The sequence below is a fragment of the Seriola dumerili genome, unplaced genomic scaffold (assembly GCF_002260705.1).
Source record: "Seriola dumerili isolate Sdu_G_001 unplaced genomic scaffold, Sdu_1.0 BDQW01000045.1, whole genome shotgun sequence".
NCBI classification, from domain to species: domain Eukaryota; kingdom Metazoa; phylum Chordata; class Actinopteri; order Carangiformes; family Carangidae; genus Seriola; species Seriola dumerili.
In genome coordinates, this window is record NW_019174300.1 from 260,078 (window position 1) to 286,211 (window position 26,134).

Sequence of the window (26,134 nt, forward strand, 5' to 3'; positions counted from 1 at the left end):
CTTTCATTTCCGCTGTGCTGCCTTCACCCTGCTCATGCCTGGGCGTCTGCCACTGAACTTCTTCTCTTACCCAAAAATCAGCAGCCGCAAACACAAACAAAGCGAAGAGCGTGAGGTAGTCAGTCATTGCTTGGAGGGGCCAACACAGAATCACTACGTATTCATATATTGCTGCAAACAACATGTTCAATCCATTCTAATGCCATAAACATGGCATGCAGTTCAGCGGGATACACATTCAAATAATCAGGGGTTGTCAGATCCCACCAGTGTGTGAGTTCCATCTGTAAAAAACACACACTGTCTTTATATTTACAGTCTAAAACTATTCACTGGTTCAATCAGCGGCTTTATTGCTGCGTTTCATCAATAGGACGGTCACGCCACTATCACATACTCATGTCCCCTCCTTCTCCCAACATGTCTGCAGCAATCTTTTTGTTAGACAACTATCTCCATGCCCCTTTAGGTTGACCTAGTAATTGGCCACCAGATGTTCCAGATGTGACCATACAATGGCATTTCACACGCTTCAACTTAAGAGTGCGCACGCATTGGGGACACTGTAAAATCAGGATTTTAGCAGCAGCTTTTCATGTCTTTTCATTTTCAAGTTCATCAAGTCCACACTTCTTGACTGTATCAAGCCTTCTGGACTTCATACAGTCTTCCAGAGAGTTCATGCAGATTTCATCACACTTCGCTCAGAAAATGACCCATGGTCCATAGTTCATTTTTGTTGTACAAGTTTATTGATGGAGTAAGGCTTCATATTGCACATACAATACATGAAGAGGCTGAATAATTTAGATTTCTATTTCTATAATCTGCGAAACCAAACGACCAAAGGCTGGCTTCTGTCCCTCTTGAGGGTTTAATGTTGACATCATGTTTGGCAGCTCATACAAAGGGAACATTTTACTGCACATTCTGACCACATCTGTCATGACTACTACGTAAAGCAACAACACCTGCACACATCATGTGGAAGTTGCCAGTATCAACACCATTAAGAACAGTTCAGAAAAATACTTTGAAATGAGTTACAGGGTCACACCTTTTAGTTCATCCCCAGGGAGACACAATGAGGCCTTTCAGTCCTTTCTCAGGACATTTCATCCGTCACTGTATGTGTGACAAAAATCTGCAAGGGCTTTCTGCAAGTGAGGAGGGTGCATGCTCACACACTGCCAGATTGTAGGTCTGTGTCACGTGTCGGAAAAATACGACACACAGTATACCCCAGCAAACAAGCTTCAGTTCAGGGTTCCCTGAACATAGCAAAGATAATTCAGTAAAGTTTTCTGGTATAATATATGGTTCGTGGACCTTTTTGAAAAAGTGTGGGTTTATGTGCTCAAATGAAAGACCTTGAACTTGTAAAGTGACACCCAGAAATAATGCCAAAGTTAAGTAAATCAGCCTCTGTACACCTGTAAAATAAATCTGCATGAGAAATTCAAGTTTGCACATGTGTAGAAAGGATTTCTATTTGTAAAAAATAATATTGTCCTTGTGTAGAAAATATTTGCATTTGTAAAAAAAAAAAGAAAAAAAAGAGACTGAATAAAATCTGTGACATCAGCGGTGACGTTACACAAAGTCACTGAAAAAAAGAAGTGCTTCTGTGAACATCTGTTTGCAGATACAAAGCAGACAACTGCGTGTTAAACTCAGTGCTCAAACTTCCTGGACTACTGTAACAGAGATCCCACTATATTGGCATTAAGACAACCCTTCATTATGGCAGCTTTGCTTGTTTACAATGGACAGGTTGGTTTGCAGAGGTGCATGGATGAGCTGTACTGTGCACTTTTCTGATGTGAGCAGGCCTTTTGTAGGATAAATTGATTGTTGGTTTTTTAATATTTATTTAATTTAAAAGGAAGCTCTTTAATACATGTATTGCACCAGATCCAGCTAAAAGCTCATTTCCATGTGATTTGTTGACACCAATACAGAATATTGCCAATCTTTATTTGCTGGTGGCTACATCAAAATATAACTTGTGATATAAACTGTACAAACAAGGCAGTGCTGCAACTGAATTCTTCTACTGTCTCGTATTAACCACCACACTTTAAAACATCTAGTGCTCAGGAATTGATAACATACAGTAACTCTTAATGTTCCCTATGGCAGTGACACAGATTGCCCCCCCCCCCCCCCCCCCTGCAAACGACAAACACTTGACACACATGAACACGCACTGTATGACGGCACAACTGACCAGCAGGGGACTCATGGGAGCACTTGACAAAACACTTCATCCTGCTGCTGGATTATCTAAAAGAAAAAAGTGTGTGTAGCCCGCAGGTATAATCCTGTCCAGCATCCTCCGTCCCTGCTCAGGCTTCAGGACTGACGGCTGCGTCACCGTTCGGCTGTGGCTCTTTCAACAACGTTTCCACTTCCTGTGAGTCTGCTGTTTCATTCTCTTGCCTGACCTCCTCTACTTTCTCCTTGTCTCTCTCCTCCTCTTCCTCCTCCTCCTCCTCCTCCTTTAATTCCTCTTTCGCTTCCTCCACAGTCTCCTTCTCTTGCTCCTCTCTTGGTCCTTTCTCCTCTTCATCATTAACCTCTGCAGGTTTACTGAACACCTCTGTCTTGGCATCGTCATCTGTCACTGTGACATTCTCCAGCTGGTCTGCTGGAGCTGAAGGTTTCCTCTTAATAAAAAGGAGGTTACAAGTGGCCAGAACCACAGCTGCGAGGACCACCTCGCTCCCTGCCAGCATGAAGACATACATGTAGTTCTTGGTGGCATCGAGCAGCCGGCCTGGAGTCAGAGGAAAGAGACACAAGGAAACAGATGAGAGGATAAAATCCTTCCGTCTAAGTCGACAAACTGCCATAATTACAGTAAATTAGTCACAACATGTCTGTCCACAACGCTGTCTACTGAAAAATTCGGTTTATACATCAGCAAATAGGTTTTGAAGGAACAGACGCCGACTGGATTACATTGTCTTTTACAACCCTGTCTCCTGGAAAATAAGTTTATATATTGTGTACCTTGTGGTATTCAGGCTGGATGGTGGACATACAAAGGGATTTAAGACTATGACACCAGAGTCTGCGGTTCACATCCAGACTCATTGGGCCAGTTTCACAAAGACATGTCAGACTGGTCTGTAGTGTTGGTCCAGTCTTCATTTAGGTCATAGTTTAGTCTAATGTTAGTCAGACTGTTCCACAAAAGAATGATTTATTTTAATCCAGAAACATTAGACACCTTACCCCCCGGCTAACTCAGGCCTAAGACCAATGTTACCATGGTAACAATCAATAACACCTAACAACAAAAAGCAGGAAAATATGGCTTATTATTCCACTTAAACCACCATTCTTCCTGAAGACAAACACTTTCTGCTGGGGTAAATGGAGCTGAGCGGTTGGATGCAGTTCTTCAGCCCAGCCATTTCTTTTATTATGAAATGTCTTGATTTACCCAGAATTCATTGTAGCACAGTCTGGTTTAAGTCAAGAACTAAACTGCTTTGTGCAACCTATGGATTCAGACTCAGTCTATCTGAAGTCTGTTTGTTATATTTAAGACACAGTCAAAGTCTGTCTTTGTGAAACCGGCTCCTTGCAACAAAAGCGCTTTGGTTAAGGTTAGAGAAAGATCATGGTTTTGTTTAAACACTGTTAACCCTTTCTGTATTAAACTAGACCATAGTCTTTCTCTAACCTCAACCAAGTGCTGCAATAATGGAGCCAATACAAGTGGATAGCCTGTTGTTCTGCAAGATCGCACATTCTGGTGAAAGAAACTGCATTGTCAGTATATTAATCAACATCAATTCCTCATAGCATTAATGGAAAACATAATCCAGTTGGAGTAATGTTTCCTTCCAAACATATTTGCTGTTGCAAATGAGTTGTATATAAAAATCATTTCTTGGAGACAGAGTTGTTTCCCAGTGGTTACAATTACAACTAGAGAAAAATGTATTTATGAAAATATATACATATAATATATATATATACATATAATATATATATATAAAACATAAATAATGTTTTAAATGTTTTAAAACGAAATGATATTTGAAAACATTAAAATGTTGAAAAAATGTTTTCATTGGGGGTTTTTTTCTCGTATTAAGGCTGATCACTGTGAGCCAAAGATATGAACTTTCCACTTTGTATACTGGTTAGCTATCTCAGTCTGATTGCACACTAAAAGATTATGTCCATGGCAAAGACTGGAGTATCAGAATGTGTAGCTGGTTAGCAACAGGAGGAGCTGAAAGGAAAAAGAGTCGAGAGACAGATGGTGAAACACACGTCAAAAAAAAACGAAAAACTGAGCTTCCCCTGCTTCTAGTTCAATCCTGAATGTTTGATTGTTATGATTAAAATAAAACGCGCTCTGCGAAGGCATCATTTGGGCTCCGTCCTGTTATGGGGCCAGACATTTTTGTGTGTGTGCCATGAGTTGGAAAAGGTTGGGAACCACTGGTCTAGCATTCTTATTCATCTCAATGTAAGCAAATATATTTAGGGTGTTGTTTGCAGACAGTTGCAGAGCTGCTTTCTATAATGTTTGTTCAAACTTGGGGTAAGACTTCAATATAAGTTTCAAACCTTTATCCAGAAAGGAAGTTGATCAAACCAGTTTGCTAGCTCTATGCTCAGGGCTGCACGATGTGTTGTTGCGATTCTAGGTTTTGTGCATCAGCTCTTGTGTGTGGATTGTATGGCGACGCATAAAAACCTTCTCTTCCTATAATTACAGCCTCACAAAATCATATAAAGATATCGTCATGGTAACATTATGGTTGCCATACATCAAGAAGGAGTATGATTTTCTAATATGAGCAGGTCAGAGGTAGACACAGGGACAAGGAGGAAGAAAACACCAACACAAAAAAGTTGGTGTGTTTCCGAGTAACAAGACAGACCTTGATGGTCAAGTATCTTTGGTTTGGTTTCTGTCTAAAGAGGATGCACAAAACGGCTTCAACCACACAGCTCGTCAGGATCCGGAAGGCCCAGTTCCTTTCTTTGGCATTGGCAATGAATGACACTGAGTATACGTATACGCCCTGTTAGATTCTAGTAGGCTTAGTGTCAATAAATTCCCCTGTAGCAAATCATTTCTCCAGTGCTAACTGTGCCATGACGGGCTCAATGCAGCAAAACCCTTTCAAATGGCACTTTAGTGCAGTGTGTGCATGTCTTGGTGCTTACTCACCTGCACCAGGTGGCCCCACCAGCACAGCAATGGCCTCCATGAGCAGGACCAGGCCAATGGCACTGGGGAACCTCTCAGTGCCAACTATTGCCATGAGAACCTCAAATTGCAGGGCTCCCACCATGCCGTAGGAGATGCCAAAGAAGACACAGTAGACCACCAGGGATGTATAATCCTTGGCCTGGGTGCAAATATGAAATTGTGAAGTAAGAGCAAACCTAGCATGTTTAGGTTTTATATCAGTGAGCTAAATGTTTTCTTTTCGGTTCATATAAGGAGCAAGCATTCACATACCTGTGACCCCACCAGGTCAGTGGTTCCATTGAAGATCAAAGCGAAGCTGAATAAGTAGACGCAACGAGGCCGCACCCAGCTCAGCCCAGCAATCACACCACACGTGGGCCGTGAAAAAATGTCAATGAAGCCCAGGATAGTGAGCAGCAGAGCCGATTTGGTATCTTCATTCCCCAGCTCTTTAGCGTAGCTCACAACGAACACTGGAGGCACAAACAGCCCCAGCACCATGATGGAGGCTGCTACAGTGTAGATGACAAACCCGCAGTCTTTGAAGACAGAGAAGTCCAGCAGTTTGGCTTTGGGCTTCTTCTTCTTCCTCTCTGCTTCCTCTGGTCCCTCCTCTGTGTCCTGCTCCATGTCCTTGGTTGGGATGGTCTTGGGGGCGACCAGAGGCTTCATCAGGGCCCCACACACACAGCAGTTGAGAAGAAGGCCACCCAAGATGAGGAAGCCCCCCCTCCATCCGTACTGGTACTGGAGGACCTGGCCCAGTGGTGAGAGGCAGCACAGGGCCACGGGGCTTCCAGCTGCTGACAGCCCATTGGCCAGAGGACGCTTCTCACTGAAGTAGCGGTTTAGCATGATCAGAGATGGCTGGAAGTTGAGGGCTAACCCCAGACCTGCGGCACAGGAAAGCAAGTTTTATACTGTTTTACTGTCATTCTGGTAAACTTACTAGATCCACAGTTGGTGCGAACAGGGATTTGTAAGTTCCCCAAAAGATTGTTGCTTTGAATGGATTTACACTACATACACCAGGGAGACATGCTTTGATTGCTATTTTTATCAACAAGCGCCAGTCACACTGGGAATTGCTGGCATTTATGAAAGTTAATATAACATCAGCAATAGCTGAGGACATAATGTTGGCATCGCTTTCAGTGGCTATCTTTTACGTTGATATCAATAGGAAGGATTAATGATGAAAACTAGACAAAACTAAACCAAAACTCACATGACTAAGGTTTGGCTAAAATGAATTTACATTTTCTTCAGAAGACTAAATTAAAAACATGTGTCAAGACTCTGACTCCAAAGTCCTTGCTCCACTCAAATATGTATTCATTACACTAAGCAAATAAATGTGAATATGAAATGACAACTCAGCACCTGGATGGAATTACCTGCATTTATGTATCAATTTTTCTAAAATATGATCATCTCTTCATCCACGTTAAAATTATGAACAAACACAATCTGTTTTAACTTTATAACACAAATCATTGTGTTTCTTGTCCATGTTGAAAACATCATTCAAAATTCACAGTGGAGCTCGAAAAAGTATGTGAACCTCTCGGCTAATGACATCAACATTGGAGTCTAATCAATGAAACCAGATTGGAGGTGTGGGTTAGAGACACTTTAACTTATTAAAAAAAAGCACTCAAACATTTAGAGTTTGCTATTCACATGACGCAGGTGCTGATGTGAACTATGCCTCGCAGAAAATATATCTCAAAACTTATGATTAAGAATTGTTCATTTGCTTAAAGCTGAAAGGGTTAGAAATTCATCTCAGAGAGTTTAGAGCTATCAGTCCACAGTCAGACAGACTGTCTATAAATGGAGATGATGTAGTTCTGTGGCTGCTCTCAGTAACACAACAACAAACCTCAGAGTAAGAGGGTGTTTTTCAATAAAGACACAAAAGATTCAAATTGTTTGCGTCATATTACTGTAGGGACACCGTGTTTGTCTACATTTATGACTTAGATGAAGATCGGATCACATTTGATGACCAATCAATGCAGAAAACCAGGTCATTCCAAAGGGTTGAGTGACTTTTTCTGGTCGCTGTATATCCTCATATCATAGCTTGTACTATATACTGTACGCTGTGACTTTACATCACAAGGCCTGATGAAGCGCAGGTAGGTTCATCCATTCTTGATAGAAGATGTCAGAGGTGTTAATACTTTACTTTCAGCTGACCTGTAATGACCCCAACAGTGAGGTAGATGTGGATGATGCTGGTGGAGAAGGAGGCAAGGATCATTCCCAGAGAGGCGAAGAGGCCACCCACCATCATCACTGGACGACAGCCAAAGCAGTTCACCAGCATGCTGCACAGAGGACCTGGACAAAGTGTAGTGAACTTAGTCAGCTCTGTGTCAAGGTGGTCTGGCACCTATATATCAGTGTGAGATACTGCATGTAATAAGACATTGTTGGGGGTTTTAGAAGATTATAAAATGAAGGTGATACTGATTTTCTGATCTGACTCGAGGCGAAAAATGAAAAGTATTTCATTTTGTCCTTGTCCAATCATAAACATGCCACATTCAAATAATCCAAGTTTATTAGTATCTGATTGGTTGGTCTGGCCATATAAAAACTGAAGCAGCAGTTACTTCACTATCACTATCACTTCAGCTCTGCTCAGTTGCTTGCACTCTGGTTACCAGCCTATTTCACCCACACTCAGTAACTTGGGTCTGATCAGAATAGCCTGGTTTTATTGATCTCTACACCTGACAGATTTGCAAATTGTGGTTTTTGTGATTATTTATTGTCAATCCAACTATTTCACTCTGACCCATATACGGTGGACTGACTAACCAACTTACTGACCGTCCAGTCAACATTACCATTCCTTTATTAGGGCCATGGCGCAAGCATGATTTAAAAGAAGTACATTTATTGAATTTTTAAGCAAGAGTCTGTAAAGGTGTATTCCACCAATTCTACATGGCAAAGTTACTTTAGTGATGAGTACAACTCAGCCTGTGGGGAGTTGTTGAATATTTCTGTGGCTCTGAAAGAGCTTTGACTTGTCTAAGAAAATAGTAGTGACAGCTTGGCAACTACAAAGTCTGGGTTGGACACTATAGGTGTGGGGAGTTGTATTATGGGAAATGTAAGATCCAGTGTTTTTGGAGGTTAACCCATGCTAGGAACGGAGAGTCAGGATATCTCAGCCGCAGCTTTACTGAACTGATACTAAATCATTGGAGGACTTTTAAAAAGTGCTTTTACAGTGGCTGAAGCATGTTACACATTTCCTGACTGAGGATCAACAGACACACGGATCATTCTAGAAGCAGAACTGTGAGGGAATCAAGGAATCTGTGTAATAACTGATGGAACTGTTCCATGGTTCCACCACTCTTCTTACCGGCATCACTTCACCAAACACCTCTGCAAGACACACACACACACAGATCGAGCTGCAGAAGTGAACTCGAACAAGATGGCAAGACCACTACATGAACTCCACGCTGAGATAGAGATCGCCAACAACATTCACAAAATGACCCCTGAAGAGAGAAGGGCGTATCTCAGGAGAGAGAGCTTTAAAGAGCTGAGAGAAATGGAGATGGAGAGAAGAAGAAGAGTTGCTCTGGAGGAGCTTCAGAGGAGCAGGAGAGAAAAGGAGGAAAGAGATAGAGAAGCTGAGAGTGTGAGAAGGCAGAAGGAAAGAGTTGAAGAGGAGAGGAGGAGGCAGGAGGAAAAACAGAGAGAGGAGGAGAAGAGGAGGGAATATTATCAAAAGGCCCTGGAGAAAGGAAAGCAGCAGCAACTGAAGACAGAGACACTTCAGTGGAAAAAGGTCATGATGGTGCAGGAGCAGCCCATCATGAAACCCATATACACCATCAGTGATCTGAAGAAGGCGCAGCAGAGGAGGCGCGAGGAGGCGGAGCTTCACCGTGTGCAAGACAACGGCAGCTTGAAGTGCCTGACCTCTGTGGTGAAGAACCAGGAGCAGGGTCAGAGAAAAACTCTGATCAACAACTGGGTTGGAGAGCAGACAACACACTGCAAGGAGGAGCTCCACCCAAATGACTCCACCCTCAGCTCCAGGGCTGAAGGAAAGAGCCTCAAGTCTCAAGCTACACCAAAATCCACCAAGGCCCTGCACTGGCTGCAGAAGAGACTGAAGTCTGGACTCAGTCTCAGAGAGAAGCAGGATGAGGATGAGCTGGAGAGGAAGAAGGAGGCTCGCAGACTCAGAGAGCTGTATGGACAGAGGAAGTGCAGCAGCCTCTTGTCTGAGCAGATTGATGGTTACTGCATGTCCAGGAACCGCATCCTCAAAAAATCCATGCCCTGAATGGAACCCATCCTTCTCTCCCTCCCTCCCTCCCTCCCTCCTGTCCCCCTACCCTCCCTCCTCCCTCCCCCCTCCAACCACAACCCCTCCACCCCCTTCCTCTCTCCCTCCAACCCCACTTCTAACCGACCCCCCCCCCCTTTCTATCTCCTTGTCTACAGACCCTCTTTTCTTTCTTTTCAAGATATGAACTGGTTTAATAAAACCGTGTTGTTCCTATCAACAACATTTGTGTTTCTATGTTCCAATCACAGCAGTCTAGAACCGGGCCTGCCATACAGTCATGAGAGTGGTAAGAAGGTGAATATGGGTGCTGCCAAAATTTTCAAACTGTCCCTTTAAGTTTACTTGAACAGTTCATTTTATCCATAATTTTCATTTAGTCCTGGTTTGGTCTCGAAATGTAACCCCCTTGTTAAAATTGTTGAAATGAAATGTAGGAAAGTAAAGTAATATAGTCAGTGGAAGTAATGAGACGGAATAAATAAACATTGCACTGCACTTGGTGATGGTGTTGCATTGGACTGGATAATACTGTAAGATGTTCATGTTGTTCCTCAATCTGAACAGAACAGATGTCAATGTTGTTTGATTATAGATCAGGTCTAGGTTCTATATTAATGCTGTGAAAGTATCAAAGCCTCAGTCCACAGAGAAATGCACACAGCCTGTATTCAGGAACTGAGCCTTAAAACCAGCTGTCAGGACTTCAGGAACTTTGTGATGTCACAACAAAACAGTCAACATCCTCAGCCATGTCCCAAGCCCCGCCCACCTGGACCCACCATCCGACCTTACAGGATTTGGTTTCTCTGAGTGTTTTATCTGAAATCTGATATATTTTTATTGGATCACTCAGAAAACAGTCAGTAACTGACCTGTTGTTACTAGAGCTCCAGAGAGAAGCCTGAGAGAGGAGATGTAAAACTACATTGAGATGGTTTTTGGTTCTTAAAACCACAAATATATCTTCTTATGATCACCACTTCAAATAAAACACAGAGAAGAGGAAAATATGGAGCTTTAACAAAAGGTATCAATTATGGGGCTGCATTAAAACTACACCACACTTTTTGCTACTGTGTCCACCTGTTGTATATGTGTAGCAGCAGCCTACCTGTCCCATAGAGCATGGCCAGCAGTATGGAGGAGATCCAGGCAGTGTCGCTATATCCCACCCCAAACTCCAGGATCAGCTCTTTGAAGAATACACTGACCGCTTTTGGGAAAGCGTAGGAAAAGCCTGTGATGACGAAACAGCCGGCCAGCACTGCCCAGCCCCACCCTCCATCGGGTGCCTTCACTCTGTCCGCACCCACGTCCACCGCCACGCCTCCCATGATGTCTTAGGGCTGTGTCTTAACAGACGCAGATAGAGAAGCTAGAAAAACAATGGAAATGACAATTAGCTGTCGGATTGAGTTTCTCTGTAAATGCACGTAATTCAGTCCTGCACCATGACTACTGTCTATCAGGAATAACAGTTTAATACTAACACCTTAAATGAACTTTGATACACTTATGAATTTATGGAATTGCTAGAAACTTCAAGTTCCATTTGAGCCAAGCAGAACCCTCCAACCTGCTATTTGTCCCCATAATTTCTGATAAGAGCACACCGTAGTTCAAATAACAAAAAAGAAGAACAGAAATGTGATCTCCTGCAGAGACAAATACTTGTGTGTAGGGCTGCAGAGAAGTGATGCTAACTGTAGGTTAAAGAGGTTAAAACAGATCCTGATCCTGAGCACTGAGGTTGGGCCAGTCCCCAATAGGAACTAGAACAAAAATCCAATCCAAAAACAACATTTGCATTTCTATGTTTATCTCTATTTTAGATATAAAGACTTTCTATTACTGAAAATGGATTTAGTTTAATTCCTTTAATTCCTATGCTTCATATTTATTAGTTATTCAAATCAACTTGCATTTTTTTCAGGAAGCAGTCGACCAATCAGTAACCCTTACTTTCTGTTGCTGTTCTCTTCTAAATTATCATTGTAAACTATATACAGAGGCTTCAGAAAGTATTCAGACCACTTTGCATCCTTTTTTTTAAATTTCAAATTTATAAAACTGCGGTTTTTGTCCATCAGTCAACTCTCAAAGATCGATAACCACAAAGTGGATCTATTTTTGGAAATTTATTAAAAATCAAAAAACTGAAATCTCTCATTTATAAAAGTACTCAGAGCCTTTGGCCTCAAAATGCCTCAGTGTGTTTTCTATTATTTCATATTAAGAGTTAAAGCACATTTCTCCCAGTTTTCCTTTTAGAGATGTTTATGGGCACCAGTGAAAAAATTAACTGCAAAGGTCTATTAGACTAGATTATTAGGCCAAGAGGCCTTGAAGCTTCACAGATTAGTTTTTGACGTGATGTAAAAGTATTATGAAGCTTTTCATTGTTTTTGTATAAAGTATATCCTACAAATAGTTATTAAATATGATTTGGGTTGTAGTCACATATAAAACAAACACATTTCCAGAAACTACAAGATGTTACCTTTCAAATGAGGTCTCATAAATGCATTTTGGCCTTACAGTTCTTCTGTTGTAAGCTTATGACATTTACATATGCAAATAGAGGCAAAGGTTTAAAACAGGTGGGCTGTTAAGAACACAAGTGTGGTGGTCAGGGTGTTTCTTTTGGTAAATTTTTAACTTTGTTTGGACAGTGAGGAAACAGCTTGTGTCTCCATCAGCTAATTTACAGGGAGCTGGAGGAACGAGCTGTGCGGTAGACATGCAGGCTGGGCTCAGCCAACAATCCAGTGTCTCCAGATAAGATGGTAATTTCAGGCCTCACGCTGACGGGAAGGTGACGTGACCAGCCTGACTATGGATCAACAGACACTGTGTGTTTCAGTCAGTCTCTCCCTGGGGAGTTTATGCTGCGTTATTACACAGTCAAAGAAAATATCCTGAGTTCATTGTTGGGAGTATTGTATGGACTGTAATATATTCTTTCAGAAAATGTCCTCTGGGTCTCCTTGGACAGCAGATAATGTCTAGAAACAACTCAGATGCTGATTTTGTTACAGAGCAGTGCCACAAAGTCATTAAACATTTTTCCAGCACAATGTTGACAATTCAAATTTTTTCACAAGGCCTTGAGGGGTAACATGCATAAAATATTTCAATAACATTATGAGTTATTGTTAATAATTTAGCTTTTTATAGCTGCTGTTATTAAAGCGATGTTCTTTTATTATCAGCATTTCTTATCCAGAGGGCTAATGTACAGTATGGTGAGATATATGTGTATGTTATGTAACTATACATGCTGCATGGAGTCGGCTCAAGATGTTAGTCATTACACACAGAAAAGCGAACATCATGTAGAATTTCAAAAAGCCAGGGATGTTCTTGTAGCTCAGATTAGTCTGGTTTCATCTTTAAAGCTGCGCTAATAAATATTTTTATCATTACAATGGATTCAATGACTATGTGTAATGTCAAAGGTGTTGCTCACAGTGATGAACCCACAGAGAATTATAACCTCAATCTAGTGTAGTACCCCCTCAGCCCTACAGAGCGTTTTAGCTTACTTTAGCCCATTGCTTTGTTTAAGCCCACTACTTTGATGTTTCAGTTCAGTCTAACTGATCTCATCAACCACTGTGCACTACCTATCTAGTAATAGCAGACATAGATGATGAGCTGGTGAACATAGTAGACGCTCTATGCATTGTAGCGTAGAGCATAGATAAAGATAGAGTTGGTGGAGATCAAAACAGAGCAAAAAGGAAAGTGAAAATTGGAACATGACTCCAAATTACTATTGACCGTGTTGCTTTATGCCTGTTGGGTGTGTAAATTAGCAACTGTTAGCAAACATGTTTGCTGAAACAACCTTATATTGCAATATGTCAAAGTAGTTAGTTTGCAGCCTGTTACGCTGCCCTCTAGTGGCCAAGACAAATGAAAGCTGCATGAATGTGTGTAATGTGAAAGGTGTTGCTCACAGTGATGAACCCACAGAGAATTATAGTAATGATGCTTTAAAATCTTGATGTGGAAACAGCTTCACAGACCAAAACAACAACAAAAGATGCCTTAAAGCAGTGGTTCTCAAACTTCTTCACATTGAGGACAATAAACTGACACAACTTAGACCACAGACCACCATCTGATAAGATTTTTGCTTTTACAGTATATGTCTTACTATAGAAAGTTTCAGGCCCATGATCAAAATACTCATTCACTCTGTCATTGTATGGCTTATAGATGGAATTATAGTGAAAATAAATGATTCTCCTTTCAGCTGGGAACCCACAGGAACCCCTTCAAGGACCCCTGGGGGTCCCTGAACCCAACTTTGACAACCACTGCCTTGAAAAAAAACAATTTAAAGCATTCAGACTATAATTAGAAATGATGTAAATAAAAACAAAATGTGATATAGTTTAAATTTTTTATCATAATAAGAAAATATATATTATTAAAAAACATTGTAGATAATGTGGCTAAACTACATTTTCTTCATTAGAAAAGATAACATTTTAGTGAGATGTTCAAAGCCATGTGACCCACTGTACAACAGGTCAATAGGATCGAGGAAATGAATACAAGAATACTCTGTAGTTTAAAAAAAAAAGTCATTGTGCTGTAAGCAACTCAAATTGAAATTAAGAGAAGAAAAGATTACTGATTAGCCTATAGTTATGCAAAATACAGTTTCCTAATAAAATAATCATAAAATAAATAAATAATAATAATAACCACTAATAATTGCCATTTTGCCTGTCACATGAAAATGATTTCGATTTTTTTTCACGTTTATTTATTTTTATTTTTTTCACATTAGGATACTTTGAGAACACTGAGATTTAAGTAAAAGGTTTTAAGTTTTAATACCAAAACGCTAAATATAACTTGTTATGGGTAAACTAACGTCACTCCACGTAGGCTACCATACCTGCATCATGGGGATCTCTGTCTGGATGCCCCCGCATACCTTATATAACTCTGTCATGACATGGACGGCTGGCTGGGATGGTGCGTGAAAACGTGCACTAAAATAACAATTTGCGCCATATGACGGACATTAACGGTCCCAGATCTAAAAAACAAAAAAAATGTGGTTATTAATATTAATGTGTCACTGTCACTGTGACAGACGCCTCGCTCTCACCAGTCCGCCACAGACTTGCATGTGTTTATAATAATAGGAGAGATTTGATTATCAGTCGTGATGTCCACACGGTGACAGCTGCTGAGTCTCTTACCGGCTGATGCTGCTGAGAGTTGTCCCTCCTTCAGTCTCCTCCCTCAGCTCTGGAGCCTCGTTTCTCCCCGCACGTCTGCCTGCAGACCCTCCGAGAGTGGCAAGCCTCATGATGCTGGGTCCTAAAGCCTCAAGTTCACAGTCCTCAGCCTTTTTAATTACCAGTGTAGGACAAACTGGGACTGGCAGGCACTCTTATGTCTTTATATCTCAGTGTTTTTAACAAGATGAATATCAGTGACTACAGGGATCTTAAATGTTGAGGTGCTGTAACTTTGATTACACATAATAGACAGCAAAGATCTCAACATGCTGTTGCCAAAGCAGTTTACACATGATTGAAATATTATATTTCACATATATGTATATTAAATATATGTGTCAAATACTGATGAAGTCCATTGTTTGATTTCTATACAATATTATTCAATACAATACAAAACAAATTTATACCGTTTAATACAATCATCTAATATCATACAGATCTGTAATTTGGAGGATTCTCTTCTCTCACTTGTCAAAGCTACGCCAGAGTAAGTGATAGTAATATTACTCGTCATTATTAGTAAAATAACCTTCATGTACATATCGTGCATAAAGTCAGTCGGTGGGGCTTTGGATGTCTTTTTCTTCTATATTAAAGGTGTCCTACAAAAACTCTTTTCCTTTTCAACAGAGGTGGGTGACACCTACTATGTTTAAAACGGTTATAATTGATATTCTAATAATAACAATATATCAAATGACAATGTGAAAATAATATGATAATTGAAAGGGGTCACTTTTAGTGACAAATCTACAAAGAACTGTCAGCTGAATCTGGGGCACCCCTGAGCTTTACAGAGCTTCGTAGTGAGTTTCAGCTCATTGCTAAGCTGTCCAGCCCACAACTTTACTGTTTTGGCTCATTTACTCTTATATACTTTTATATAACCCTGCCTTACCTCAGCTATTCCATCCCACATATAGAGTAACTATTTCAATAGTCAATCTTGAACTAATCACAACCTACAAGGTCTTTCTCAATCTTTGCAAATTTGAAATCAAATTGCATGTTGTGTTCCTCAGCTAATCAGAACTGAAACTATCAGTATATTTAAACAAAGTGGACTTTCGTTGAGTGGTTTATCGTTGGAGACATGGAAGGTGGGATGGATGCTGATGGTCTGGGGATGCGAGAACTGGGCACTGCGACCACAGGACCATCATAGGAAATCATCCATTGGGTCTTAATGATCAGCGTCATGAGGACGATATGATGACAAAATTGCGGAAAATAAGGCGGGTAGAGGACAACGTCAAAAGTATATTAGGACGTGGAGACGGTGTACAAGGGAGGGAATCTTTAATTAGTTGTGTCTGGTCGACCGAACAACTGAGACTGCTTTAAAATTAGCGGACAATGAGGGAGAATTTTTATTTTAATTTTTTATTGACAATCTTTATAACAATCAAAAAGGATAAGAACATTATAGGCCAGAAGAAAGAAAATGAGTAAATACCTAAATAATAAGTAAATAAATACATAAATAATAATAAAACAAACGAAAATAATAAACTTTATAAACGAGAAAATATATGAAATAAAAATAAAGGGACAAAATAAGTTGGTATTAAAGTGCATAGCTATTCATATAGATGTTGGGCTTTTTTAATATAACAGCATTTACATTATAATTTTTAAAATATTATTTCATTTATATATAGGTGTGTTTTTTGAGAAACAACATTTATGTATAAAGTATTTTGCTAAAAGTATTTTTTATTATAGTATAGTATATTGTATTTATTATTATTCCCAAACTCTTTTTTAAAGGGGAATAAAACCTGAGGGTGGCAGTAAAGAGACATCGTGGATGCCAAATGTCATTAAAAAGTCAACGAAGAAGAAAAGGAGTCGGAAGTCCTTTCACTGCGCGCTCACGGGTTTCCCGGGAACGCACCCGTAAACTCACCCTGTCTGCGAGTGCGTGAGTGCGTGAGTGCGGTGCAGTCAGGACATTTGGATCAAGCCACACTCTGCAAATCTAACACTATTACAGGTGAAACAATAAACCATCCAGGTGTATATTCGTAACTGCAGTTAGTACGTGACCGGAGCAGTGCATGTTGCCGCCAGAGAAACAAAACTGATACATTTTCTGTCACGTGCTAGATGTCTTTGCTAGCTAGCTGACAGTACAGCAAAGATACAGCTAAGTAGTTAGATGCTAATAGGTGTTGAGGCAGAAAGACAAACGTGAAAACGTTAGAGACCAAGCTGTCACCCTCACTCTTAACGTTAGAAAGACAAGTGAAAATGTGGCTAAGCTACAACATGTAATGTCTTAGAAATAGCTAGTTACTTTTTGACGTTGTTATATTTCACTACTCTGCTTTAAGTGGTCGACGTATAGACTTCTGTTTGTACACAAGTAAAAATTGATAAATTGAAAATATACAAATGACTTAAGTTTCACAGGTACTGTCTTGTCAGTAACGTCAGACACTTATATAAGTCCATATGTCACAGCTGGTTTGAAACTAGCAAACTAACTTAAATGTCACACGTTTTATGGATGCTAAGTAAGCTGTCCAAGCCTTAAAGAAGAAAAAACACTGACAGCAAGGCAGGAGGAAATTTGACGACTGGGTGGAACTACTGAGTATTACAAAAAAGCCAAATGTGTCTTTCAAACCTTATTTCATGGAGTACTTTTACTTATTCTGTTCAGTGTTTGTTGTGTTGGCAGGAGACTACATTTTTGCAGGCTCTTTAATACTGGGTTCAATGATATATGACAAGAATCATATTGTGATTGTTTTTACAGATAGTGTGATTGCAATATGAGTCACAATTTTAGTGGGAATTTTTGAATGATAAAAAGATGATGATGACGATGATGTGATTTTTGCTGGGGTCTTTACCAAACAAGCATGATGTTCCCTTATGTCTGGTGAATATGATTTGTAGGCTGTGGCATCTCTGTAGCCCCACAAAGCTTTATTAATAATGTTGTGGCACATTTTACCTTTATCAGAAGACTGCAGCTTTTGATAATATTTCAATTAATTGTTCAGTCCTAGGTCTCGTGGTCTCCTGTGTGGTGAAGTCAGCTGTGATGGCCAAGCTCCAGGGCTTTGAATTCTGGAATAAGACCCTGAAAGCAGCACAGTTTGTGGTGGCACCCATGGTGGACCAGAGCGAGCTGGCTTGGCGCCTGCTGAGCCGCAGACATGGTGCTCAGCTCTGCTACACCCCCATGCTGCATGCACAGGTGTTTGTCCGTGATGCCAACTACAGGAGAGAAAACCTCTACAATGAGGTTTGTGAGGAGGACAGACCTCTCATCACACAGGTGAGGATCAACATCAACAAGGTCTTTTACCGTTTGTTTTGTTAATGATGGTACTTTGAAGTGCTGGTGGAAATATCACAGCATGTTTTTTCATCTTTGATAACCCTGGGGAGTCACGGGTTTGTCACAACACATATTATGTCACATTACACACACTGACATTAATATTGTTCCTCATGTGATGTTAAATATAAATCACAGTGTTCTTTTCCCTGTGTGTCAGTTTTGTGCCAATGATCCAGAGGTGTTCCTTGAAGCGGCTCTGCTGTCGCAGGACTACTGCGACGCCATTGACCTGAACCTGGGCTGTCCACAGATGATAGCTAAGAGGGGTAGGCACAGTTTCTACAGAAATTAATCCTCAAATTCTCACCTAGTGGTTGTATCAGAAAAGATACTGATGCTGACCTTACAAACAACATAATCAAAACTAATTCTGATTCTTGTTTCCAAGGTCACTATGGAGTCTTTTTACAAGATGAATGGGAGCTGTTAGAGAAAATGAGTAAGTCTTGTCATCTTTGGGTTCAGCAAACATTTCAGCAATGCAGAAATGTCAGTAGTTTATCTAAAACCAGCAAATTCTGAAAAAGCACACTTCAGAGGTCTAGCACCTCTTTTCCCTCAACTGTTTTATTTTTTGTTTTATAAACCACCACAGTTTTAGCATCTCAAACTAAAATGCCACCGTTATCTTACAGTCAGGTTAGCCAATGAAAAGCTCTCGGTGCCCATCACATGTAAGATCCGTGTGTTCAAGGAGATTGAAAAGACAGTCTGCTATGCCCAGATGCTGGAGAAAGCCGGATGTCAGGTATGATCACTGCGATAATGTTATCATACTGTGTGAGTGTTCTCCCAGAGCACATCCTCCCTCCTTCATTTTTTCTCATTTTTTTTGTATTTTTTTCTCTTAGTGCTATTTTTAGTTAATTTAGGTAAATAATATCACTATTGATAAATTACTGCTGTTTCTGTATTTGTGTTGTTGTTGTATTTAACCTTGGTTTCTATAAACTCAGCAGTATTTTTAAGGTTAAGGACCTGTTCAAAATCAATAAAAAAAAAAATGGAATATTAAAACAAAATTATTGTATTTGTAGTGTTCACGTTCCTTTTATATTAGGAATATTGGGCTTATTATAAGTTTCAGAATATTTATTAGTATATATCTGTGATATTAGACTTAATTGCAGTTTTAGGAAGAATTAGAAAATTCTTAACAGTCTTACATTTTAGCTTTTCTCTCCTCCATTTCTTTCCCAGCTGCTGACAGTGCATGGCAGAACCAAAGACCAGAAAGGAGCCATGACGGGTATTGCTAGCTGGGAGCACATCAAGGCAGTACGGTGAGCTACCGCCTCTTTGCTTCAATTCTTCACTGTACTGTATTTAATCTGAACATTTGTGCAGCTTTTCCAGTGGTCTCAATTTAATAATATAATGCCTCATCATCTGATCATCCGGTATTATAACAAAATCAAAGAGTCATAGTGCTGAACATTTCCCCTTTCCCTTTTCCTGTGATACAAATCATATTCATTAATTGTTTGGTGTTCTTCTGCTACAGGAAAGCAGTTAATATTCCAGTGTTTGCTAATGGCAACATTCAGCACCTGAGTGATGTGGAGCGCTGTATTCAGGAGACAGGGGTTCAGGGAGTCATGAGTGCAGGTTAGTGTTTCATTATGTTCATTACACACATTTTTGAAAACACGTAATATAATGTACTTTCCTTCAAAGGTTATGCATTGTCCTGAAACGACTTTTTTTTTGTATTATTTTTAGAGGGGAACCTCCATAACCCAGCACTGTTCGAGGGCCGTAACCCCCCCGTGTGGGAGATGGCTGAGGAGTATCTAGAGGTGGTGAAGCAGTATCCTCCCTGCACTCTGTCCTATGTACGAGCCCACCTCTTCAAGCTCTGGCACCACACGTATGTCTGTCTGCCCCAGTCTGCATGTGTGTCTCTGTACAAATGCATTTACTATAATATAATGTAATACAACCCCTTACTGCACTGACAGCTAGTTTTGGGAGATAAAAAAACAACACACTTAATGTAACAGGCTTACTCTGTAACGCGCGGTCCAGTATTCACTCCATTCAAAGACAACATCAGTGTGTTGTGAATGCGTGTGTAGCTCTTGAATATCGTATGACCTCCAGTTTTTCAGATGTAATATCCTGAAAAAGGTAGAATATTGTCTTTTATTGGGGCCAATACAATAATCATTCAGGACCAAAAGCCACTCTACCACCAACTTCTGTGGTAAGACTGGACAGAGCAGTAACTCTTTAAATCTTCTGTTCTGATCCCTTAATGATGGGTTCGTTTTTTGTCGCTCTCCATTATGTGGTGAGAATTGAAGAAAATATTTATATTACTAATTGAAATATTCATGTTGTAATACAAGTGGTGGGTGATATGACCATATGACCCTAACCCTAAATTTGTTTCAGATTTTGTCATATGGTTTGGTAGCCATCTTTTTAACAGGACTTTATGGTTATATTATATTTAAACATGATTTTTACATAATTGTGATGAAGTATGGTGACTTGTTTGTTATTTAATAAGCTGCAGGCCACAACAGACATTCATGCTCGGTTAATTTATCTGTTGATAGTTTATGAATTTCCAGAAAAATAACTTTGTTTACATTATCTGTAGATAGTAAATAAATATACATATGGAGCTTAGCCATTTCTATGTAGTAGTGTCTCAGTCACATGATATTTAATATAATATATTTTAATGTAGGAACAATGTCTTGTTGCTCAGATGTCCAGTATGTACCTTACAAGTTGCTGAACTCTGTGTGTGTGTGTGTGTGTGTGTGTGTGTGTGTGTGTGTGTGTGTAGGCTACAGATCCACCATGACCTGAGAGAGGAGTTGGCCAAGGTGAAGAACATCGAAGGTTTGGCTGACGTCAGCAAAAAGTTGAGGCTGCGCTGCCAGGTATACAGACCTATGAATAAAATTTCAAAATAAAATCATACCTGAAAAAAAAAAAAAAAAACACCTGACAAAAGAATTGGGTCTCATACTTGTTGTACATGCAAGTGACCTGATCTCTGACAATGGCCAATGTTGACTAAAATCTTTTACAGAGAGCTGTTTAATCAGCCTTATCCAAGCAGACTAACACTAACTGGATGAACAATGATTGGTGTGATGTGTCCGTACAGGAGGAGATAGCCAAAGGAAAGGATGTGGAAGAGAAGGAGAGCAGTCTGCCCTTCCCCCACTGGATCTGCCAGCCATACGTCAGGCCAGTGTGAGTCACCACGCTGTTTTTAGTGGCCTATATATAATCATTTTACTGGCACAGTTTCATACATCAGTACGATACCTGTCAAAGGACTTCCTGACAGATGGTAAAATAAACAGATAGTGAAGAAAAATCTTTTTAACCTTACTGTCAACTGACTAAACCACACAGGCCAAAGGAGCCAGTTGCCAACGGTAACAGCAAGGGTTCAGAGGTGAAGAAGACAGTGTGTCAGAAGAGAGCGCTGGAGGACTCTGATGGATCTGCTGACACCCTCTCCAAAAACAAACAGAAGAAGAGATCCCGTAACCCCAACAAGAACTTCTGTCCCGATCAGAAACGTGAGTCTGGCCCATCACTTCCTGCTCAAAATGCTGAGGTCCTAATCTGAAACATACAAAGTCTGACTGTGATTTTCTTTCCACAGCCAAGTACATCAAATGTGAACAGTGTGGAAACCCCAAGGTAAGTCAGTTTTAACACAGTGTGTGTATGTATTTGATTCAAGGTGACAGAGGAGCCCAGATAGAGTTTAGGTTAGTTATGTAATGTCAATGTAAATAATAAGTCATAATGGTTAAGTTTGATATAACAAGATATATGTGATATAGTGTGTATGTATAAATATATGAACTTGTGTGTGTTGCGTTATGTGTTTTCACTTGAACAAAGTGAGCCCTCTAGTACATTTGTTTGATGTTGTTTTATTTTGCTCTGCAGGGAAATAAGTGCGTGTTTAACCTGTGTCGAGGCTGCTGTAAGAAAAAGGCCTTCAAGGAGGTGGCAGACTGTCCAAGTCAGTACACACACACACACACACACACACACACACACACACACACGGCATACACAGATAACAGTGTGGGCCTGTTGGAATATTATTGAGGGGAAGAGAAATGGGGTCAGAAATTATTTTATTTTACTTTATTTTATTTTTTTCATTAAGGGAGGGGAGTTTGTCTTTTGTAGCAGAGCAGGGGAAGATTTTTTATTTTTTTCATACATATACATACATACATATTCATATTTTATTTCATCTTTTCCTTGTCAGATTTTTATTAAAAAAAAAAAGATTAAACAGTTACATCAACAAGGAGGATTCACATGTGCCACAGGTCATTTCAACGGCCTGCACAGTTGTGGTTCAGTCTTTGGCTTTAGCTGTTTGGAGGAAACAAACTCTGCTCCAAAACACACAGGTTAACATGCCTCGTTATGTAACCCAGACTCATGTAATTGCCTTAATTATGACAGACAGTCAGACTATATTTGGGTCCTGGTTGGGGTGAAAATATTTTGGTGCTCCATCCCCTCAGGATCCACAGCTGGTGTCTGTGCCCAGTTAACTGTTTCAGTCATAGTGGAATATCTGTTCATTTAGTATCTGTAAGTTCTGAGACAGAGCTGCTGAAATATTTGGTAAACAGGAAGCATTAATTGTTTTCCATAAATTTAGCAACAGCTAATTTCACTTCTAATGTGAATATTGGTGGGACACATTGTTAAGATTAATGCTAGGATGTGGAAATGTTAATTAAATTAAGATTCTATTAAGATATTAAATGTATAAATTGGAGCATCATATTAAATTCTTAGTTTTACCTCTTTAAGTTTATTTGTCACAGTTCGATACATTTCATATTTTGGTTTGAAATAAGGCAGGGTGTTTTTCTTTTTTTTGGGCAAGAGGTACGTCCTCAGAGCAGCGGATAGTAGAGAGAGACAGGACATGGGGAGGCAGAGAGAGGGGGAATGACATGCAGTAAAGGGCCGTCCGATGCGGGATTCGAACCGGGGCCGACTGCAGTGAGGACTGTAGCCTCTACATATGGGGCACCTGCTTAGACCACTGCGCCACTCGATGCCCCAGGCAGGGTAGTTTTCTAAGTACAATACAAGAGGTACGTCCTCAGAGCAGCACTACTTCTTCAGGACATACTGGACGCTACGGTGACTGGATATCGGAAAATGGGACGAGCCAGCCGGACTGGAGCTAGCTGGTTAGCATGATAACTTCAGTAGCAGAAAATAAGTGATAGAAAGATGGTTGATTTCCACACCTGAGGACAACTGTTGGCAAGTAAGGGAATAAGGTCTCAGTTTTAAGCTTCTTTTGAGGGCTGCGTCCAAGGAAAATCCGTTTAAAAAGCGAAACAAGGTTCCTCTCCTTCCTCCCTTCCTCCCCATCCCCACACCAATCATTTCCATACTGTCGCATTACTGTCTCATAGCTTATTTCATGGATTGACAAGTCAATAAACCAGATTTGCTTCCAGCTTGTCAGGTGCAAAGATGTGCTGTTTATCTTTGTTTCATATCAATGTAAATTGACACTCTTTGAGCTTTTGGACCGTTGGTCAGACTAAGTAATTGGAAGACATTACATGTGACTCGCTGTGTTATTATTTGCGTACTTATGAAAAAGTAGACTAACCAGTACTGAATTGTAATCTTTATTACCTGTGATTGACAGGTCATGGGCTGAGGTTCAAGACCAAGGCGGAGAAACAAAAAGCTGACGAGGAAAATAGAAAGAAGGACTCGGCAGCAGAGACAGAGAAAAACAGCAGCGGCTCCCCTCAGCCTCCCCCACATCCAAGTCCAGAGCTGCAGGAGCAGTCACAGGCACATCTGCCACTATGAGCAGGAATATGGCTACCTCTACATGCACATACCAGACTGCTGTTATTGTAGGTCTGAGCCGCCACATCAAAGCCACATAAAAGTCGGACTAACCCAGTTAAGACCATTTAGATGAATAGTTCAGTTCAGATGTTCGTCATAGTAAAGATCAGTCCAGTGAGGCTGCCGTGTGGACCTACTGTGATATGTTTTGCTGGTGATGAACACATGAGGGGCGAGCTTTTGTGTTTATCCGGGCAACAGAGAGATGCAATTGGAGGATAACAACTTCAGGTGTTTGCATGTAGAGGTGACCAATGATAAGTCAGGACATTATATAAGACAACACAGCTGCTAAATAACCTCAATGACAGTTGTTTTCCAGGAAGAGACTGTCTGAATCGGACTGATGGTGGACATTGATCCACAGACTAAAACCATAAACTAGAAAAAAAATATTTTTAATTTGATGTGGATTTGCTTGGCATTTTTTCTGTGGGAAAGTTGGGAAGTTTCCTCATGAAAATGAATTAGTTCTCTACTGATTCTGTCATTTTATTTTTTAAAGATTGATCAAAGATTGTATGTGAGGATAAGTTTTGGACATTATTATTTTTATTTTGGGCAAAGTTGTTACTGAGTCACCAAAGTATGAAGATTCACTAAGTGTCAGACTGACGGAGAAAACACCTTGTCCTGACAGACTGTATTGCTTTCATTTAAGGTCATGAATGTGGTTGCATTTTCAAGTGATGACTTAAACTATTTATTTTGGGTTTTATGTTTTGCCTGTAGTGCATTGACTGTATGTGCCTTTTGATGAAAACACCACTGCCTATCCAGATCTGACCTGAAGGGAGAGGAAGATCAAAGTGGTGCTCCATCTGGTGTTGTCTAAAACTCAGTGACGACACAGTGCAAAAGAAATGCCTCTACTAACTATGAACACTATGACATTTTGTGAAACATGTTTTATCATCTTACAACCTGACAGTGTTTAGCCTAGCTTAGGACAAAGATTAGCAGCTAGCCAGAGCTCCATCAAAAGTGGGAAAAGAAATTAACCAACCAGAAACTTTTACACATTGTACTTTGTGCATTTGACATAGAGAAATGGGTAAATACATATTGTGACACAGACAACCTTTGTATTGGCAACTAACTTACTTAACTAAAGGGTGGGGGCACTAGTCTTATTCTGTTCAAAGGTAAAAATCCTCTGGTGCTGGTGCTTCTGTTCCCCCATGCATTCTTTGTGCTATGCTAAGCTTTAGATTTTTATATTTTCCACAGACATGAGGATGGTTACAATCTTCTCATCTAACCCCTTGCAAGATATTGCTTGGAAAAAAAATACATTCCTTTCAAACGTAAACCTCACTTATCCAAGGTATCTCCATCCAAACGTCAGTCATCTATTTGTGAGAGTTGATGTAGATGAGTTAAGTAGATAATTTTCACTGGTCAGCATTATATTAGCCTGGATGAACTAAACAGCAAACACAGACTGGGGTCGAGATCTTTGTGTCAACTTGTTTACTTGAATTGAAAAACTGAAAATACAAGACGGGTAAATACAAATCGATCGTCCATTTTATCCAAAGACTCAAGTTAGCTAGCTGGAAGCCTGTAATGTACGTAGAATTGGATCCCACTTGTTTTCCTTGAAGCTTGAAACCGGAAGATGCTGCTGCTTGTCAGACTCAAATGGACCTCGCAGATGTTGGAGAAAGTAAAATGCTAATAAAACTGATTATTGTCTTGATAAATACATGAAAAGGTGGTGGGAAATGAGGTCTTAATTAGCCCTGCTTTTAGAGAGTGAAAGAAAACCGCCATCTCCATTTCATTTTGCAGTTCAGTTGCTATTTGAAGGCTGAGTGTAGCATTGTTAGACTCAGCATTTAGTCATTTGACCATATTAAGGTCAACATCAAGTATACTTCACCGGTCCAGGCTGCAGAGAGGATTTGAAACCGTTAATGTGAAACATTAATGTTTGGAAATAAAACTGCAGTGCTTTATTTTACAGAACCATAATTTCCTAAAAATTCCACAGGAACTTTTCTGTTATGATTTATAGTGTTAAATTACATCCAGCACATGACAGGTTG

General features: G+C 40.1%; 2 protein-coding genes across 2 annotated transcripts; one reads left to right on the forward strand and one right to left on the reverse strand.

Moving 5' to 3' along the window:
• Positions 1-2,168: 2,168 nt before the first annotated feature.
• LOC111217807 (monocarboxylate transporter 4-like) lies at positions 2,169-10,903 on the reverse strand. The gene is made up of 6 exons (XM_022739783.1): positions 10,672-10,903; positions 7,433-7,576; positions 5,498-6,120; positions 5,204-5,384; positions 2,529-2,779; positions 2,169-2,483 (listed from the first exon to the last, which is right to left on the reverse strand). Exons 1-6 carry the CDS (start codon positions 10,892-10,894, stop codon positions 2,349-2,351), a joined length of 1,557 nt encoding a protein of 518 aa, XP_022595504.1. The 5' UTR covers positions 10,895-10,903; the 3' UTR covers positions 2,169-2,348.
• A 5,842-nt stretch (positions 10,904-16,745) lies between these two features.
• Positions 16,746-26,134, forward strand: dus1l (dihydrouridine synthase 1 like). The gene is made up of 14 exons (XM_022739780.1): positions 16,746-16,826; positions 17,845-18,122; positions 18,346-18,454; positions 18,577-18,627; positions 18,824-18,936; positions 19,389-19,471; positions 19,693-19,796; positions 19,911-20,058; positions 20,989-21,085; positions 21,316-21,404; positions 21,570-21,739; positions 21,826-21,863; positions 22,119-22,194; positions 23,872-26,134. The coding sequence occupies exons 2-14, from the start codon at positions 17,886-17,888 to the stop codon at positions 24,039-24,041; spliced, it is 1,485 nt and encodes a 494-aa protein (XP_022595501.1). The 5' UTR covers positions 16,746-16,826; positions 17,845-17,885; the 3' UTR covers positions 24,042-26,134.

Bases quoted from the DNA above. Each gene is read 5' to 3' on its own strand.
- LOC111217807 (XM_022739783.1), bottom strand. From the start codon at position 10,894: ATGGGAGGCGTGGCGGTGGACGTGGGTGCGGACAGAGTGAAGGCACCC. The intron at 6,121-7,432 runs GTCAGCTGAAAG...CCTGTGCCGCAG, and splicing joins CACTGTTGGGGTCATTACAG to GTCTGGGGTTAGCCCTCAAC. The intron at 2,780-5,203 runs GTGAGTAAGCAC...CTCTGACTCCAG, and splicing joins GGTGGGGCCACCTGGTGCAG to GCCGGCTGCTCGATGCCACC.
- dus1l (XM_022739780.1), top strand. From the start codon at position 17,886: ATGGCCAAGCTCCAGGGCTTTGAATTCTGGAATAAGACCCTGAAAGCA. The intron at 18,123-18,345 runs GTGAGGATCAAC...CCTGTGTGTCAG, and splicing joins ACAGACCTCTCATCACACAG to TTTTGTGCCAATGATCCAGA. The intron at 21,864-22,118 runs GTAAGTCAGTTT...TTTGCTCTGCAG, and splicing joins AACAGTGTGGAAACCCCAAG to GGAAATAAGTGCGTGTTTAA.